At 45.0% G+C, this 18,622-nt stretch overlaps 1 protein-coding gene across 3 annotated transcripts in view; it reads right to left on the bottom strand.

Annotated features, from left to right (window-relative positions):
* Nucleotides 1-18,622, bottom strand: part of HECW2 (HECT, C2 and WW domain containing E3 ubiquitin protein ligase 2) — a 646,010-nt gene that overhangs the window by 38,356 nt on the left and 589,032 nt on the right. For all 3 annotated transcript variants that reach the window (XM_029606070.1, XM_029606068.1, XM_029606069.1), the window contains exons 19-21: nucleotides 16,107-16,216; nucleotides 8,016-8,136; nucleotides 6,277-6,390 (exon numbers count right to left, since the gene is read on the bottom strand). In XM_029606070.1, the coding sequence (XP_029461930.1) occupies nucleotides 6,277-6,390; nucleotides 8,016-8,136; nucleotides 16,107-16,216 (345 nt within the window). The remainder of the gene's footprint in view (nucleotides 1-6,276; nucleotides 6,391-8,015; nucleotides 8,137-16,106; nucleotides 16,217-18,622) is intronic.

Genomic DNA, 18,622 nt, shown 5'->3' with positions numbered 1-18,622 from the left:
GCTCTGCTTTGAAGTGACTGTCCAGTCAGAAGGAGTGAAAATAAATCCTAAATTACAATGAAATGAAATCTGCTGAGGTACCCTCCTTCTTAATTTGCAACATTCCCTCTTGTAGATTTTAAGCTAGCTGGAACCAGTCAGAGGGCCTTCTCGTACACTGCGCTGAGTCTCAGGAATTCTCTGGTTGGCTCTGTCCAGAAGGAACAGACTCTGTTCTTTTTAGCTCTGCTTCTCAGCCACTCAGAGGCTTAGTTGAAACTGCTATCTTCTTAGACTGTATGGAAGGCATCAGAGGAACCTTTACCCCACATTCGGCCGATTCAGTAAAGACCGTGGGAGAGCGGACGAACGCACCGCTCTCCTGGCGCTCGCACCGGCCACTCACCTGTAGGCGCGCGATTCTGTATTTAAATTAGGTGGTGCGGTAGAAGATAGAGTAGAAAACGGGCAAAAGGAGGCGCTAGGGACACTAGCGCATCCCTAGCGCCTCCTTTTGACCCGGAGCGGCGGCTGTCAGTGGGTTTGACAGCCGACGCTCAATTTTGCAGGCGTCGGTTCTCGAGCCCGCTGACAGCCACAGGCTCAGAAAACCGGACGCCGGCAAAATTGAGCGTCCGGTTTTTGGCCCAACAGCCGCGGGCCATTTAAACATTTTTTTCTTTTTTTTTTTTTACCTTCGGGACTCCGACTTAATATCACCATGATATTAAGTCGAGAGGTGCACAGAAAAGCAGCTTTTTACTGCTCTTCTGTGCACTTTCCCAGTGCCGGCAGAAACTAGTGCCTACCTTTGGGTAGGCGCTAATTTCTTAAAGTAAAATGTGTAGTTTGGCTGCACATTTTACTTTCTGTATCGGCGCGGGCATACCTAATAGCGCCCTCAACATGCATTGCATGTTGAGGGCGCTATTAGGTGCCGTGGGTTGGACGCGCGTTTTCCGCCCCTGATTCTTTTTTATTTTATAAGCATTAGAACAGGGGGGCCACCCAGGCCCTAGCCCACCAACTTTCTGTCCTAAGCCATCTCCGGAAGTGCTGACTGCTACTATCCAACACTGCGTGAGGCTCTCTACATGCTCGTGCTGATCCTGCATGTTTTACGAGGCAGCAGAAGCATGCAGGCAGCCATGCGGTGTCGGCTGGGACAGCAGGAAAGAATGTAAAGTAGGGAATGCAGGCTTTCTGGTGTGAGGTCTGAGATTGTAAGCTGGCTGTGGGAGAAAGGGGTTCCAGGGCTGTATGCTGGAGACGGGCTGGGGAGGGAGGGGGTTGGATGCTGGAGGCAGAGGAGAGGTCGAGGCTGGTTTCGGGAGATAACAGGGGAGGGAGAGGAATCAGAAGCTGGATGCTGGCTGGGGAAGGAGGGAGCGAGGGAGAGTGGTTGGAGACTGGGTGCATGAGACTGGCTGGGGAGTGAGGAGGTTGGATGCAGGAGACTGGCTAAAGAAGGAGGGAGTCCAGGGCTGGGTACTGGAGACTGGCTGGGGAGGGAGGTCTGAGGCTGGATGCTGAAGACTGACTGGGATGGGGGATAGGATCCACAGTTGGAGACTGGGGGGTGAGAGCTTTCAAGGCTGGAGACTGACTGGGGGAGGGGGGTCGAGGCTGGATTCTGGCTTGGGAGGGAGGAGAGTCAAAGGCAACAGTAACATGGAATAGACTTGGTTTTGGGTACTTTCCAGGTTCTTGTGGCCTGGATTGGCCACTGTTGGAAACAGGATGCTGGGCTTGATGGACCCTTGGTCTGACCCAGTATGGCATGTTCTTATGTTCTTATGACTGACTGCAGTGGAAGGTCAAAGGCTGGATGCTGGAGACTGGCTGAGAAAGGGAAGGGGGTCTGAGGCTGGATGCTGACTGGGGAGAGGGGTTCTGAGGTCTGATGCTGTTTGGGGAGGAAGGGGGTCTGATGCTGGAGGTGGAGGTGAAGGTCTATGGTTGAATGCTGGAAACTAGCTCTGGAGGGAGGGGAGGATGGGCGAAGTCTGGATGCTGGAGACTAGCTAGGATGGAGATCCGAGGCTGGATGCTGGCTGGGAAAGACAGTCAGATGTTGGAGGCAGAGGGGAGGTCCAAGACTGTATGCTGGAGGCTGGTTGAGGAGGGAGGATGGAGACTAGCTGGGGAGGGAGTGAGAAAGGAGGGTCAGAGACTGGATACTGGAGACTTGCTGGGGAGGATGCTCTAAATTAATTAAATAAATAAGAGGTCTCTAAGCAGGCAGGCTGGCTGAGGAGAGAGGTATTTGAGGGCTGGAGGCTTACCTGGGGGCCTGAACTGCAGGCTGGGGAGGGAGGAGGTATGTTGAGCTGGATGCTGATGGGGGGAGGGTTGTCAAAACTAATGGGGGGGGGGGGTGTCGAGGTTGGCCGGGTGGTTGAGGCTGACTGACTGACTGAGTGCAAGAAGGAAAATGGAAGGAATAGCCCTAGTGGTTTACAGTAGTAAGCTGCAAACCAAGAAAGCCAGCATTCAAATCCCACTGACACTCCTTATGACCTTGGGCAATATTCTGTTTCAATATCCTGGGCCACATACACACCTAACTTAGAATCGTAAATTTCGGAACTCAGGCTCCATATTCAAAAGAAGCAAGGCTCCTAATGTTAGGTGTCTATTTTCAGCCAAACTCAGAAAACCTACATTCTCAGCTGAAATTCACATAAATTTAAGACCTAAATTAGAGATGCTATTCATTTGCGAAGGCATTGCCATTTCTCACCCTCTAATAAGTACTTTCGTATGTGTGTTTTGCAGATGGCTGTTTTCTATTATTTCCCATGGAGCTGTGACATGTATCTGAAGCAGGATTGGAAGTTAAGGGAGGGCAAGTGTTTTTTGGCTTTTTGCCTTTACTTCGTGCTGATATTATTTAGATTTTTATATTCGCATTTCAGCACTTCAAAGTGGATTACATTCAGGTACTATAGGTATTTCCCCTATCCCCATAGGGCTTACAATCTAAGGGGTTTATTTACTAAAGGTTTTCTACCTGAGGCAAGAAAGGGGTAAATTGACTTGCCCTCACTCTCTGAGCATGCTCGATGACCTTCATTCCATTCTAGGTTTTGCTAACATCAGAAGAATGACTTTGCGTTTCCCAAAAGGAATAATAAACTCTGCATAGTTTATGAGATGGATAATCAACTCCATGCCTTAGAGAGGGGCCTGGTCAAAACGGCACAGTGCAATATATTTCTTGGCACTTGTTTGGAAAACTACAAATAAAAAGTTAAACAAAAATAAAAAATGCCCTATTATACACTAACATCCTATCTGTCGCTGTTTGTGTTTCTGATTAGCCACTTTAAAGAGACAGAATGGCATATAAGAGATTTGCCTGATTTCCCTGATAGCTATTTACCACAGCCTCATGGTGTGGATTGTCTTTGAAGCAGGGCTGGTGATTCCATTAGGTAAACCAGGGAGTCATCTAGAGCTCCAAAATTTTCAGGGTGGCAAAATCCTGCCAGTGCAAAGCCTGGAGCTACTGTCTTAGCCCACTCAGTAGCTGAAGAACAGGAAGAGGTCTGCAGGCAAGGCCACTAATGGAACCTCCTACCAGCGGCTGAAGAGGAGAAAGAGGCTCGGGACCAGTTAGGGAGCCCATCCCACTAGAAGCTGAAGAATACAGGAAAAGGCCTGGAGCTTCCACATTAGGAGGAGAGAGAGTGAGAGGAATGAATGCTGGGTAACTGTGGAGGGATGGAGGGAGAGAAGGTACAGGGCAAGTAGGTGGATAGAGAAAAAAGAGCCAATGTGCTGGGTGAGTGGTGGGAGAAAGTGCAGAGTGAGTGGAGAGAATGAGAGTATTGTGGGGGTAGGGAGAGTGGATGCTGAGTGGATGGGAGGTGGAAGGAGAAAGTGCACTGAGAGGGAGGTAGGGAAGAGAAGGTGAGACGGTGCTAGACAGGGGTTGAAAGAGAAAGGGTGCAGGGTGGATGATGGTGGACAGAAAGGATGCTGTTACTGTGAAAAGGGGGCAAACAGATTGGGGTGATGCTGGTATGTTAGACATGGAGGAAAGAGGAAGGAGAAAGCTTTGGGAGGGGGAGAAAGAAGTGATTCTGGGCCCTATGGGTAGGGAGAAAATGAGGGGGATGCTGGGCAGCGGGTGAGGGAAGAGATTGAAGGGGGTGCCGTGCCAGGGCCAATACTGCCATAGAAGTGAGTGTTGTATTGCAGCTGCCACCAGTAGGTAAGTAGGGTCGGGGTGATGGGGGCACAAGACCGAAAATTTACCTTGGGTTCCGAATACTCTTGCGCTAGCCCTGCTTTGAATGACTAGAACGCTTTGCAAAGTCATTTGCTACAAATTCATTGATTTTTATATAGCAACATGCTAATTCTCTTCAGAGTCTTATCTGGCTCAGTCCGTATCATTCTACCCACCAAATCAGTCTCCTTTCAGAGTTTGCATGCAGCTTCTAATTAATGTTACTAGGATTATAGAAACCTGCAGCTTTTTAAACGCATGTGTATGCACCTAAACTATTTTTTAAAAGATCAATTTTTAAAGAGTTTAGGTGCCTATCTTGTAATTTTTCTGGGTTTTTTTTTTCCACTCTTATTCTCCCCATTGGTTCTTAAACATTGTGTAAGAGTTTATTGTAACTCTTGCACCTGTCTGATTGGAACCCAAGATGGGCCAGAGGACCAGCAGGAAGATGCAAAAACATTATATATATATACACCCACACACCCACATATATATATATACACACACACACACACACACACATATGCATACATATAAAATAGCACATTAAGCATATTAGTCTTTTTGGTCTAAAATGAATTTTTGCTTTAATTTGGTAATAATAGTGCCTAAAGGACAGGACATCAGTGACAAGTAGAGTCCTTACTGAAGGTGATCAGAGGCCACACAAGGCATTAAGTAAGTGCCAGTAAATGCCTTGTCTTGAGGGGATCATGGCTACTGGAAGGCAAAATACAAGCAGAAACCTTATGCATGCTAAAACAAAAGTTAAGTATATGCAACTGAGTATTTCTAGGGAATTATTACCCTGTGTTTCAGCTAGTCACACTATCAGGCCGATACAGTAAAATTCACGGGACAGTGGGCGAGCGCCCGCTCTTCTGTGCTTGTGATTCAGTAAAAAAAATATTCAAATTAGTGCCCGCGGTAAAAAGAGGCGCTAGGGACACTAGCGCGTCTCTTAGTGCCTCCTTTTTGACAGGAACGGTGGCTGTCAGTGAGTTTAACAGCCAACGCTCAATTTTGCAGGCGTCGGTTTTTCAAACCCGCTGACAGCCACGGGTTTCGGAAACCGGACGCCGGCCAAAATTGTGCGTCGGGTTTTCAATCCGTGAGCCGCGGGCTGATTTTAAATTTTTTTTTTAATTTTTAGTTATGTTTTACTTTTGGGACCTCCAATTTAATATCGCCATGATACACTTTTCTGTACACTTTTCCAGTGCCGGCAGAAATTAACGCCTACCTTTGGGTAGGCACTAATTTCTGAAAGTAAAATGTGCGGCTTGGCTGCACATTTTACTTACTGAATCGCGTGGGAATAACTAAAAGGGCCATCTACATGCATTTGCATGTTGCGGGCGCTATTAGTTTCGGGGGGGTTGGCCGTGCGTTTTCGACGTGCCATTACCCCTTACTGAATAAGGGGTAAAGCTAGCGCGTCGAAAACTTGCAGCCAAACACAGGTTAACAGTGTGCTCCGTCGGAGCGCACTGTACTGAATCAGCCTGTATGTGCAGTCACACCGAACACTCTTTTGTTACTCACACAGTGTTCATTTCCATGAATCTGCATACAAAAATCAAACACAGCATCATTTTGTTTTCATATGATTTGAAAGTCCATTAAACTGTTGTAAAACAGCTGCAGGTTGTGTGCAGGGCTAGATTTAAGATTATGGCACTCACAGACAGAGGACTGTGGGTAGGGGCATTTTGCTCCCTAGAAATCGAAGAGCAGCATGGGGGAATCCCAGTTTTTGGACGCCTTCAGAACCTGGTGCCCTACGCACCTGCCTTTGTTGTCTATGCCTACAGTACATCCGGCCCTACTTGCGTGTCGTATTCTGCTCTCACAAATTCTGGGTTTCTCGATGGAACAGATAGCATCTTTCTTTTTTTTTTTCCTTTTCTTGATTTCTAGAGGAATTAGAAAGTCTCGGGCACATTTGTAAGCAATGTTTTTATCTGATCTGCTTCACTCTTGACCACCAAACATTGTAGCGCAACTCATACCACAGGAACTGGCAGCATGCAACTCACTTCTCTTTTTCTACTCACCCTTCCTCCCCCACAAATGTGACGTATAGCTTATTCCTCTGCAGGTCTTTTCTTGAGTAACCCATAATCTGGTTGAAGGCATCTTCCAGTAAATGGTCTCTCCGGATGATTAATCTGCAGAGCAAGAACATGTTTTGAACACTGTCACTTCCTGAGGAAGTAACACAAGTCTTTTACAATTCAGGTCCAGCTTTCAGTCTGTGCCCCTGGGAATCAGATCCTGTAAACATGAACCAAATAATATATTTTGGATTTTTATGTAGAATTTTTTTCTAACTTTATCACAAAAATCGTTAGTGGGCTGACACTCAACACTTTAATTAACAAATAATACTGAGAGTTGCATAGTAAATGGATTATCGCACATATAATCATATGAAGCAGAGGAAAATGGGTGATAACAGGTAGTGTTGTTTAAAGTTGTATAGAGAAGTACTCTTACGAATCTTCAGAATATGCAACAAAGCTGTTTATTAATAAAGCTCATTGCAGGGTATGTTTTGCTGAAGGGGCTGCGCCGGGAATGATTTTCACATCATCCTGAAGAGCTTTAAAAAACTTTTAAATCAAAAGTACACATATAAAGAAATGTCCTGCAAAGTCCGGTATTTTAGACTGACTGACTGACTAAGGGTTGTGAAGGCATCCAGGAAGGCAAGGTTCATATTTGCAGAACTGAAATGCAAGTGGCGTAAGCTTTGAGGGTAGGTGTGGGAATGGGCTGTTGGATGATTGCATATTCTCCAAGCAAGCAAACGTGAGCACTTATTTATTTATTTATAAAACATTTATTACCTGCCTGTCTTCATTTCTAGATAGGATACAATAAAATGATCATAGAAAAATGATATCTACATATAAATAAATAACAACCTGATACACTCCTAATCTTCCTGATAGCCCTTGCCAAGATGTGAAATAAAGAAGCTTTCACTATTCACCTATTCTTCGCCAGCTCGAACCTTCAAAGTCAATTGCCAATCGGTTGTATGAACAAAGGGCCTTTACAACTTTCCTAAATGTCCTTATACAATTTTCTGTCTGCAATTAATCGAGTCACATGCTCCAGAAAGACGGCACCATCGCTGTGAATGTCCTTTCACAGATCTTGCAGAAATGCATTTGTGTTATCGATGGAATGGCCGGTACATTTTTGCCCTGAGATTGCAGGAGACGTGTCTACTTTTACATACATAATTTTGTATGCATTCCTGGGGCAGGGTTAGGTCATGTGTAATTTTGCATATCCACGACTACATTCGTTGTTTTGCCTTTAAAAAAAAAAAAAATACCCGAATAAAAAGTGAGCACAGATTTGTGGGTACTTTTGAGGTGAGAGCAATAATCAAAGCTAAGTTACCTGCAGCGTTTGCCAGGCTGCAGGAAGTTTATCTACCCCATTGTGACTGTTAAGGAAATGGGTTCTCACAAGTTCGGAGCGGTTTACAAAGAATACATACATAAAATTCTAAAAAACAATAAAATAGAATAAACCAATATAAAACATAAAAATAGAGATAAAATAAAATTCATAAAACTAGATACAATACTGGCTAGACATAAATGGGCAGGGAGTCGACAGAGAAAATGAGGAGCGAAAAATCCAAAGGAAGCACGTTAGGGAGGTTAAGGTCTAGAAAAGTCAGAGAAAGCGGAAAATCGTGTCTTTCACATTCAAGATCGTGTATACCACGTGAAGGGGATGCACATTGACTGCTGACCAGGAGATTTTCACTCACTTTAATTTCCCAGGACCTTGGCCATATCCTTTTGTTTCCAATTTCCTATAGAAGTTCCTCAACTTGGCCTCAAAATCTCGCTTGTATGGGGCTGGGGCTCGGGCATTGGCACGCTGAGTACCTGTGGCAGAGAGGGAACCAGAAATTAAAGACTACACGGCACAGCACCACAACATAGCTCAGTTGTAAGGGAAGCAAACCTACAATGACTGCACTAGCAGAACCAACCTGAAAAAAAAAATGGTGTTATTTCCGAGAAAAAAATAGGATGGTTTTATCTACCAACAGTTCTGCAGTACTAAATGGTCTATGTCTTCAGTGTTATTGGTTGGCTACCCTTTACCCCATCCCTCTATCTGAGAACAAATGAAAAGCTCTGAAGATTATAAAATAGTAGGAAATATCCCTCTACAGTCATCCCAGCATAACTCAACTGTATGAAGGGCCCCCTGGGATCCCTATGAAGGGGTGGCCTTGTAGAAAGGCATTGCTTTCAGAGTGGAACAAACCATCTATGCCACACCACCCCATGTGAGTTTGCAACAATGGTTTTTTCCTGTGTCTATATAAGTCAGAGACTCTTAGGGGAGTTGTGGATTTGTGGTTGAAGGTCGGAGGGAGAGGAGTGTTTCTTTTCAGTTCTTTTTCCCTGGAAACCTCCTAGGCCTTGTCAGTGGATCAAGGAATTTTTGAGTAGTAAGAGACTTTCTCCCATTAATTTGTCTCTTGGATGTTAGAGAAGATTTGTCCTGACTGGAATTTCAGTTGAAAGGAGGTTTTCCACCTGGCAGTTTCCTTTATTTTTTATACCATCTGGTCCTCTCAGCCAGAGAAGGTCAGTGCCAGCAGTATAGCAGAAGTAATTGAGGAAGTAGCATACGCATCCAGTATCTAACATAAGTAGCAGAGAAAAGGAGAGGAGAGTCCGGGGCACCCATCTGATGTTACCTGCTACCTGTGCCTATCCGGTACAATCAGAGTATGAAAATGAGAGGAGAAGCGGAGAATTTGATGTCCAGCAACTGGGTCAAGGTACTGGTCTGGGGAGTTTAAATTGGGATGGCAATCCCATTATTTCTAGTAACCCAGGGAGGCTTCAAAATTCTCATCCAGAATAAGAAGGGACTCCAAGGATTGATTTAAGAGCTCCAAGAACCACAGATTCACTTATTTACATACTTGGCTTGTTTTGTGGATATTGTCTGGAAGAAATTTGTACAGATTGACAGATTTTATGTTTACACCAAATCATCAATAAAATTGTGTTGAGGCACCAATTTTGCCTTCAGTTTGGTTATTGGCTCTTACCCAGGGCCCTGGAGGTTATCCTTCCCCCACCCCAACAGAGAATCCTACAAGGTATTCTATGTGTGCCCCTTGCACTCCTTCATAGGACCCCATACATGAGTTGGAACCAAACTCTGTACATTGATTTTTTTTTTGACCCAACAGTTTGCTTCTGTTCCTTTGGGCCTCCAGCTCAATCAGAACAAGGGCTGGGATCCTGGTGCCATAAGCCTTCCTCTGCAACTAGCTGGGGGATTTTCCCCCTGTTTTAGAATCTCTCCCCAGCTTATCTAGTCCGGTCATTGCAATAACGATTTAGCTGAGAGCCATGCACCAGGACTCCCTTTGGAATCCTGTAATCATGGGCCCTAAATCTGGCCACTGGGTGTCTCCCCCTAGGGGGCAGTGTACCATGGGAACAGAAGACCCCCAACCCAGGGATCAAACAGGGGGACAATCTGCAGGGCAGTGTGCAGCACTGCCACTCAGGCACCGGGCCAACCTCTGTAAACTGATTTAAAAAATAATTAAAAAGAGATCATTTCATTACAGCAGGTGGAGCCCATCCCTTCGGAAGAGACTCCCCCTTCCCCAAAAGGTTCCCCAGTTCCTTACAAAACTGAATCCCTCTTCCATGCACCATCGTCTCATCCACGCATTGAGACTCCGGAGCTCTGCCTGCCTCTGGGGACCTGCGCGTGGAACAGGGAGCATTTCAGACTTATCCTCTTTTTTCCTCCTGTAACTTGTGGGCACCTCCTTAGCTGTTTGCTGGCACCAGAGTGGTGGCTCCATTCCCTCCTCTCTCCTCCCTATTTCTGGAACCTCTTGGGTATCCACTCCTTCACTGAATGCCGGATGAGCAAAGGAATCCCTCGCACTGAGAGGCACCAAGATGACTTGAAAAAAAAAAACAACTTCTTTTCCGCACTCTCGGCTTTCAAATGTAGGAAAGGTGGATAAAAACTTCCTCCCAACCAAAAACATTTCCAGGCTGATGCAATATAGTGCGCTTGGCGGAGCACACGCCTTTATACGTGTTTGGATGCGTATTTAAAACCCCTCATGCAATAAGGGGATTAGCACGTCCAAACCAGCGCATAGCTAATAGCACTTATCACATGTAAATTTATGTTGATGAGACTATTAGCTATTACTCCGCCCCCCCCCCCCCGATGCCAAAAAAAAAAAAAAGTGTGCCCAACACGCACATTTTTACTCTAAAAAATAAATGCCTTTCCTGGTGCAGGCGTTAATTCTTGAGGAGGCCCAAAAGTTTACCAGAAAGCAGAAAATACTGCTTTTCTGTAGTTCCTCCGACTTAATATCGTGGCGATATTAAGTCGGAGGAACCGAAAAAAGGAGAACTGTAAAAAAAAAAAAAAAAAAAAAAGTGTCGCCAGTGGTCAGGTTAGGAAAACGATTGCTTGTACAATTGAGCGTCCACTTTCCTAACCCACTGACAGCCACCTATCCTGGGTGCCCGATGCCAAGCAGGTGATAGGGAGGCAACATTTTCCCTAGCACCCCCTTTTTACCACAACAGCCCATTTAAATATTAAATTGGGCACCCAGATTGATGGATTGGCACATGTTAAGAGGGCAGGTGCTCAATCATGAGTGCCTGCTTTCTTAATGTGTGCTGATATTGAATCGGCCTGCTAAAGAGTAAAAATGTCTTAGAATTCATTATTCCACCACTAGGTATGAGTTGGAAATTCATCTCTTACTTTCTAAGCCTCCTCAGCCGAGGCTTTGGGCCTTTCCTCTGAAAATTCAAGAGAGCCGAAAGGATAAGCGCCTTTCTCTTTCAAAATCCAAACTAGAAAATCCACACAGACACTGTAGGGGGGGGGGGGGGATTTGCTTTTAGGAAAGCAGGAATAAACCAATACAGCGGCCCCCAAGTGGGGGGTGTTGTGGCAAAGGTGATACATTCCTCTGCTATTCGTCCTGATCTACTAGGCCTTACTCCTTCATAGGGATCCTGATGGGGATCTCACATTCATCCCTCTCCACCATTCCCATCCTGGACGCCCTTCACCATCTCCTGCCATCTTTTTTCGATGTCACCTTTTCGCACCGCTTGTCTCTTAATTTATTTCTGGTGGCACGATTGCACCACCCACACCTCTACACAAGCTGCCACTGCCAGAACTTTTTAACAATAAACCTTTTCTCTGCCTTAACATTGATTGTGACAGCTAGATGTGGAAATTGGATGGCAGAATGTTTAGGGACATTGAATGAATTCTATGTGTAATGATTTGTAACCTTTCCGATGGCATTACTGCTAATTCAGCCATTTTTTCTGTGTAAGCACTTTAATAGTTTTGGGGTAAAGGATCTTTGCAAAGGCCAGTCCCCAAGTACAGACTAGTAGAAAGCCCTTGCCAAAATATAACCAAACTGAATTTTCTTTCTAATCACTTTAAATGGCGCCAGACAATTTAATTCACTGCAGCTTTTTTTGCCTTTACACTCCTCAGAGCACCTCTGTGTCCGCACACTTACCGTCTTCTGAGAAACTCCAAGTAAACTGTTCTAGTGCAGGACCATGTGGTTGAGCCGCAGACTTTATGAGATACAAGTTACAGAAATGACAACTCTACTTCCCTGGGGAACTTAGGCAGCACAGGTTAGCTCCTACATCTCAATGAAGAACCTATAATAAAGAGATTTCCCTATTCATAGTGATGATAGCAGGTCAGGCTGTGTGTGATGCAATCAAACTGGGCCACCCTCCCAATTATAGGACAATGACTTTTGCAACTAACAGACCCACTACTGGTATACGGTGTGCCAGATTTCAAGATGAATGCTTCATCTGCCTCTTCCCCCCGTCGATGCTTTTTGCATTTAGTTCTAATCCATGGTCCATTTTTAGGTACCTAAAATCCTAATGCTTGAGGCTGGATCCATGGCTCGGCAGCAATGCTGTGCACTGCTCCAGGTGAGAATCAAGTCTGGGGGTGCCTCGTAATTTTAGAACCAGCACGTTCAGGCACGTGAAGTGGGGGATCCTGGAGGAGTGGGGAGGACGTGATAGAGGGTTTCGATGGCCGTGTTCTGCAGGGGCCTCCACTGCTGACACAGGAGAACACTGAAAACTGCGGCCTGGGAAACGGCTTCCCTCCAGTCTAAGACCCCAGGGGATCATGGTACACGAGGAACAGTTATAGTATAGGGAGGCGACAGAAAGGGGAAGATACAAAAGAAACCCTTGCTATCACATCTAGGTTATTTTGCAGGGTGGTGGGAAACCTCTTTGAGAGCTGTTGACATTACAAACATTTAAACATCAATGCAGCAAAAATAAGATGGCACTGGATACTACAGACATCAATACAAAAAATACCCAGTAATACATTTCAATTTGATTCTTATCTCATATTCTTTTTTTAAACATTTAAACACTAACAATTATGTGTTGCTTCTGACACAAAAGGAAGTATGCACACTCAAGCAGAAGAAAACATGTTCATTCAAGCAATCCCACCGACACATTTTATGACTCTTGATGTATAAACATAGATCTTGAATATATGGCAAAATATTTTTCCTAGCAATCTTTTTTATTATTGTGACACGAGCATTTCCTTTTTGTGGTAAAAAGAGCTGACATTTATGATATAAATGAGATATGGTTTCAAACACTTCCTGTGATAAAAAGTATCTTTTTCAGCACGAATAATGAGGTTGGGGCATTACTTACTGCAGCCATATGACTGGAGTAATATCCCATTTATCTCATCCCATCCCCTTCCCCTAAATATAGTCATTTTCAGAAAGAAGAAAAATTCACTTTCTGTGTCTCTATGCAGGGCTATATTGGCACTCATTTTGCTTTGCCAGATCAAACCTTATAATTCCTTTCATGTACCTGCTTTTACTACGAGCAACTGAAAACTGCACTTCACACGTTCAGGTCTCCAGTTATCTGTACAGTATGCTGGGATTGGCAATATTTTGAGGGTCACAAAAACTATTGGCGAACAGATGATGAGTGACTTTGCTCTAGCCCAACCTCCTTTAGTTCAACTTTGTAATGTGATGCCTGCTTAATCTGCAGGATGTTCACGAGTCTACTTTATCACGGCAAAATGAGAACTGATGCCAAGTACTGATTAGCTCCTGCTGACAGCATTCGGAAATCATGTCAGACTCCTTAACACTAGAAATTACAGGGGAACCTGAAAATGGTTTGAAAGAGAAGTTATGTCTGAGCCTGACCCTCCAGTGCTCACTTCTGAAAGCAAGAGTCCACCTTCCAATACGCAGTCATCAGCACACCTTACAAGATTTAAACACATCCACTCCACACAGGGCCAGTGAAAGGGCATTAGGTGCCCTAGGCAAGCTTACAATGTTGTGTCCTCCCCTTACACACCTGCCTATTACTGCCAGCTCTGGCACAGCATCTCTCCCCCACCCTCACGCCATTCAGCATCATCCACCTCTCACTCTCTGTCAAGCCCTGCACCTGTCCACAGTGCCCAGCATACCTTCTTCTCTATCCCCATGTCCAGCATGTCTCCACCCTCCCAGCGACCTCCTCCTTCTCCCCTTCACTACCTACTCGGCACACCAGCATCGCTCCAAACTCTGTAACCCGTTTGTGCAGTCCCAGCATCCTTCCTCTCTGCACCCCTACCTGCTCAGAATTCTCTCTCTCTACCCACCCAGTACCCTCTCTTTCCAGTGCCTCCACTCTCCCAGCTTCCTCTCTGCCTTTAGGCCCTGCATATACCCAGAATCCATCCCCTTCTCTTTTGCAGTGCCTTGCCTTAAAGTGGGTAGGCAGCACCTAGAGGTTTCCTTGAGTTTTGTCACCCCCAAAATTTTGGAGCTTTAGGTGAGCATCTAGTTCAGTGATGGCGAACCTATGACAAGCGTGTCAAAGGTGACATGTCAGCGGCCTCCAACACCCAATAACCCCCTGTAAGCCGTTGCAATCAATACTAGGCCCTGCAACAGCAGCGGTAGAGCAGGAGCCTCCCTCGAGGCTCTCTGCTCATTTCTCTTGCTTTTCCTGCAGCTTCATAGGCTTCTGCTTCTCTTCAGTCTGCCTCCCCTCACCAGTGCTGCTAGCATGTCTGCATTTTTGGTTTTTTTTCTTTTCCCCGCAGCATCACTGATAGCTGTGGGACTTCTCCGTCCTCCCCTCACCACCACAGTGGTAGGAAACACTCCCGCGGCCTTCCCGCATACCGGCCCTGACTCTCTCTCTGCTGCGGAAGCCAACAGCAAACCTCCCGCTGCTACCTCACCACAGCTGAAGGGTCCTCGCTGATTTCTGTGGATGGTCCCCCTTTTGTTGGGGCCGTGGCAAAAATAATTCTCTCCCACCCATCCTGCATCAGGCCTTTCTGCCCACTTCGTCCCACACCAGCTGGTAGCCCTGCCTTGATCCCTTCTGACCACCAATGTAAGTGCATTTTTGTTTAATATATTCAGAGGCTGCGTAAGAGGAGAGAGAGTGGGAGTGTGCAAGGGAGCATGTTTGCATGTTTGTGTATTTGTCAGTGGGCGCGAGGAAGCACGTGCGTGTGTGTGGGTATGTCAGCAGGTGCGGGAGAATATGTGTGTTAGTGAGTACAAGGGAGCATGTGTGTATACGTCAGGGGGTGCAAGGGAGCGTGTGTGTGTATGTTTGCATAACTGCTGTTTTCATCCTGCTTAATTAATGTGCTGTCTGAAACTGTTTCGTTATTAGTTTCTTTTACTCATTTTTCAGGTTTGTAATTATTTGACTTTTTTTTTTATATAATACATAGCACCAGACATGATGGGACTGTACTTTTTTGTAAATAAATGAATATGTAAAGAATTGCGTCAGTATTGTTCAAGGCTGTGTGTGTGTGTGTGTGTGGGGGGGGGGGGGGTGACACACCAGCAGAGTCAAGTTAGCATTTTCCGAATTTTTGACACACCAATCCTAAAAGGTTCGCCATCACTGGTCTAGCTCATCTAATAGGAGGACTGGCCCTATCTCCACAAAATGTCTGACCACCATAAATTCTGTCACAAAGTCGACTGCTTTTGCTTTTTGTGTCCTCCAAAAAGGCCTGCATCGTTGGAAAAGTCTGGAATTTGTCTATCTCCACAGTTTAATAGAAGGATCTCATGGTACGAACATATTAGAGGGGGTTACTGCAAATTGGGAAGATTTCTAAAGACAAGAGATTGTCCACGGTGCCACTTCTCCCAGCAATAAAGTGGTTGTCACAGCAGTATTCCCCTCTAAAAGAAAATCAGGTATCCTTCCCATGGATTTCAGGGACGGACCCACTGAAATCCAGCATCTGGCCACAGTTCCAATGGTCAAAAACAGTGCGTAAGCAGAAAAATGTGTGAAAGAGGAAGAAGCTCTTCAAATGTTGACAGTTTTATTTTCACAGCATTTAAAGCCCATCTGCATTAGAACAGAAAGCTGACTTCACTGCAAGCAAGAAAAAGAAATGCAGCGCTACGGTTTTTCTTTTTTGGTTAATTTCCTCCCAGGGCTGGAACTGCATACGAGGTTACACTCCATGACCCCCCCAGCATAACCGCTGCAGAAAGACTGGCGTCTACCACGCCCTTAGCCAGAGTAGGAATGACACAGTCTACCCACAGCAACTGAGGGGATAATTTTGCTCAATTGCAGAGAACAATAAGGTTTGGGCTTTAACTTATTGAATGTAAGACACCAATAAAAAGGTAAAGGAAGCCTAATTGCAAATAACTGGAGCCTTCCAAAACGTTCTTTGCTCCAACTGGAGGAACCGTCTGTGAGCTGTAATTGACTTGGCAGCACTATACCTGGAGAGTTCTGAGGAGAGGACACGGGTGACCCTCGAGGCGACTGACAATAGCTGGGATGAAGTAAGGCATGCGGCGGCACGTATGACATTATCTCTTCTTCAAACAAACTGGCAGAGGCACAGAAGGGGAAAAAAAAAGAAAAAGAAAAGAGAGGACGCATTAATAGAACCATAGGCATCTTTTACACTTTCTAGCAATGGATGTCTGAAGGCAATATATGGTGGTTATATTAAGACTGAATTATTATGGGCGACTGCAAAAATCTCAGTATTCTCCTAGTAAGCTACTGCAATAGTTTTGCTGAAACTTTATTTTTCTTGGAACGCTGTGGATTCCCACTTAAGATCACATCTTCTCCAAGCCCCAGTGTATTTCCTTCTCATGGACATAAAGAGGTCAGTATTCAGCAGCATGATGAGCGGAACTTAATCCAGCTAAAGTCAACTGGAGAAACTGTCAGGGATATTCAGCGGCGTGCTGCCAATTAGGCGCCTTGCTGAATATTGCCAGATAAAGCCCTGGTTAGCTGGATAAAAGTATCCGGCTAACTTTATGACTGCTCTCCGAATGACCAGACTTAGCCGGATAAGATATCCCGCTAACTCTGAATATTGGATTTAGCCAGATAAGTTAGCCAGCTAATTTAACTCCACCCCAGAAGGCCTTCAATTATCTGGCCAACTTTATCCAACAAAGCAGTTGGTCAGATCAATTGGAGGCGGTCAGAGTGGTGGGAAATTTGAAACCCGTGGGTTTCTCCAGCTAAGTCCCGAATGTAGCTTAACAAACCAGCTGAATACTAACCAAATTGCCTTCTACAGAGTAATGATCCTCAAGATGTTCTTATTATAGGAAGCCAGAGGATAATAACTGACAGCAGTGCAACAGGATTTGACATGGAACTATTTACGATTGTAAATTTACAATCCTGGTTGAAATCTGAATAAAGCGTATATGCTCAAATAAATGTTACAGGACTTATACCACACTGGAATCAACACATGGCAAAATGAACTATATAGTAAAAGTAAGGAATGTATCCTTCTGTTATGGAAACCACTTTTCAAAGACTGACTTCCTTAATCAGTTACATGTCACAGGATTACACTAAGATAGGGTTTCCCAAACTCGTCCTGGGAATCCCCTCAGCCGGGCGAGTTTTCAGGATATCCACAATGAATACTCATGGAATAAATCTGAATACCTTGGACACTCAGAATATGCAGCTTTATCTCATGCACTGCCTCTTCTCAGATTGCACTGAACTATTTAAACAACCTGCTTTAGTTTGCACTACCTAGACATGGCCTGAATACACAGCCTTTGGAGTTACTTGGCTACACTGCTAAACCACTGTAGAGTACTATCCCATATGTTGTTTATAATCATCATGCTTCCTACTCCATAGTTACTGTGCTGTATTGTAACACATTTTGAACTCCCTGGCTGGAAAAGCGTGTCCTAAATAAACAATGATGATGATGACTTCTGCTGCTAAGGGTGGGACCTGAGACAAACGTGAAGGGGACCCAGACCACTGGGAGCGTGTATAGTCCCCCTCACCATCACTGTCACGCAGCTGCCTCTGCTGAATGTAAGCATCAAGGCTCTGCAGGCTGCTATTGTCACTGGGATAAACCATGAAGGGGAACTAAGAAAACCAGCATTTTCCTCTTTCAGTTTCTCATCAACAAAGAGGAAGTGGATCTGACACGGAAACTTACTGCTCCACCTCAACCCCCAGACTCCAAAATTAGGAATCAAAAGCCGAAATTCAGATGCCTGATAGTTAGACATTTCATGTGAAAGAAAAATGTTTCTGTTTTTATGGTCTGAGTGCACAGGGAATCTGTTTCACCTGACTTCTTTATTTGCACTTATGCTTCTTGCACGCTGACTTTGGCATAATCTAAATAGAAACTGGAAGGACAGGTTTGCTCTCGAAGATATTTACAGTGAAAGTCTAAACCCCCTTGAACATTTTTCACATTTTGTTGCTTCAGTGCATCAGACTTGCATGCATTTAAATGAGTTTTTCCCCCCATTTATTAACATGCCATACTCATTTCAGGGCAAAAAATATATTTTCTTTTTTGGGAGGGGAAAGGGTGTCAAAGCATATACATATTCAAAAAGCAAAACTGCAATCCAATTGGATAAGTCTCCACCTCTCTGAGTCAATGCTTGGTGGAAGCACCTTTCAAAGTAATTATAGCTGGGAGTCTGCTGGGCTCGGTCTCCACCAACTTTCCACGCCCAGATTTGTCAATATTAGACCATTCTTCTTTACCAAATTGATCAAGTTCCTCCAGTTCCTAGGGGGCAATGCTGGGCAGCAATCGAGGCTCTGACTGGGCCATTCCAGGGCATTTACCTTTTTCTTCCTTAGCCACTCCATTCTAACTTTGGCTGTGTGCTTCTGGTTGTTGCCATGCTAAACAGTAAACCTGTCTTGGTTTCAGCTTTCTTGCAGAGAGCAACAGGTTTTCCTTGAGAATTTGTCTGTACTTTAC

The sequence above is a fragment of the Rhinatrema bivittatum genome, chromosome 6, assembly GCF_901001135.1.
Source record: "Rhinatrema bivittatum chromosome 6, aRhiBiv1.1, whole genome shotgun sequence".
Classification (NCBI taxonomy): Eukaryota; Metazoa; Chordata; class Amphibia; order Gymnophiona; family Rhinatrematidae; genus Rhinatrema; species Rhinatrema bivittatum.
Note: the sequence above shows the minus strand (reverse complement) of the source record. Positions and strands in the feature narration are given on the sequence as shown.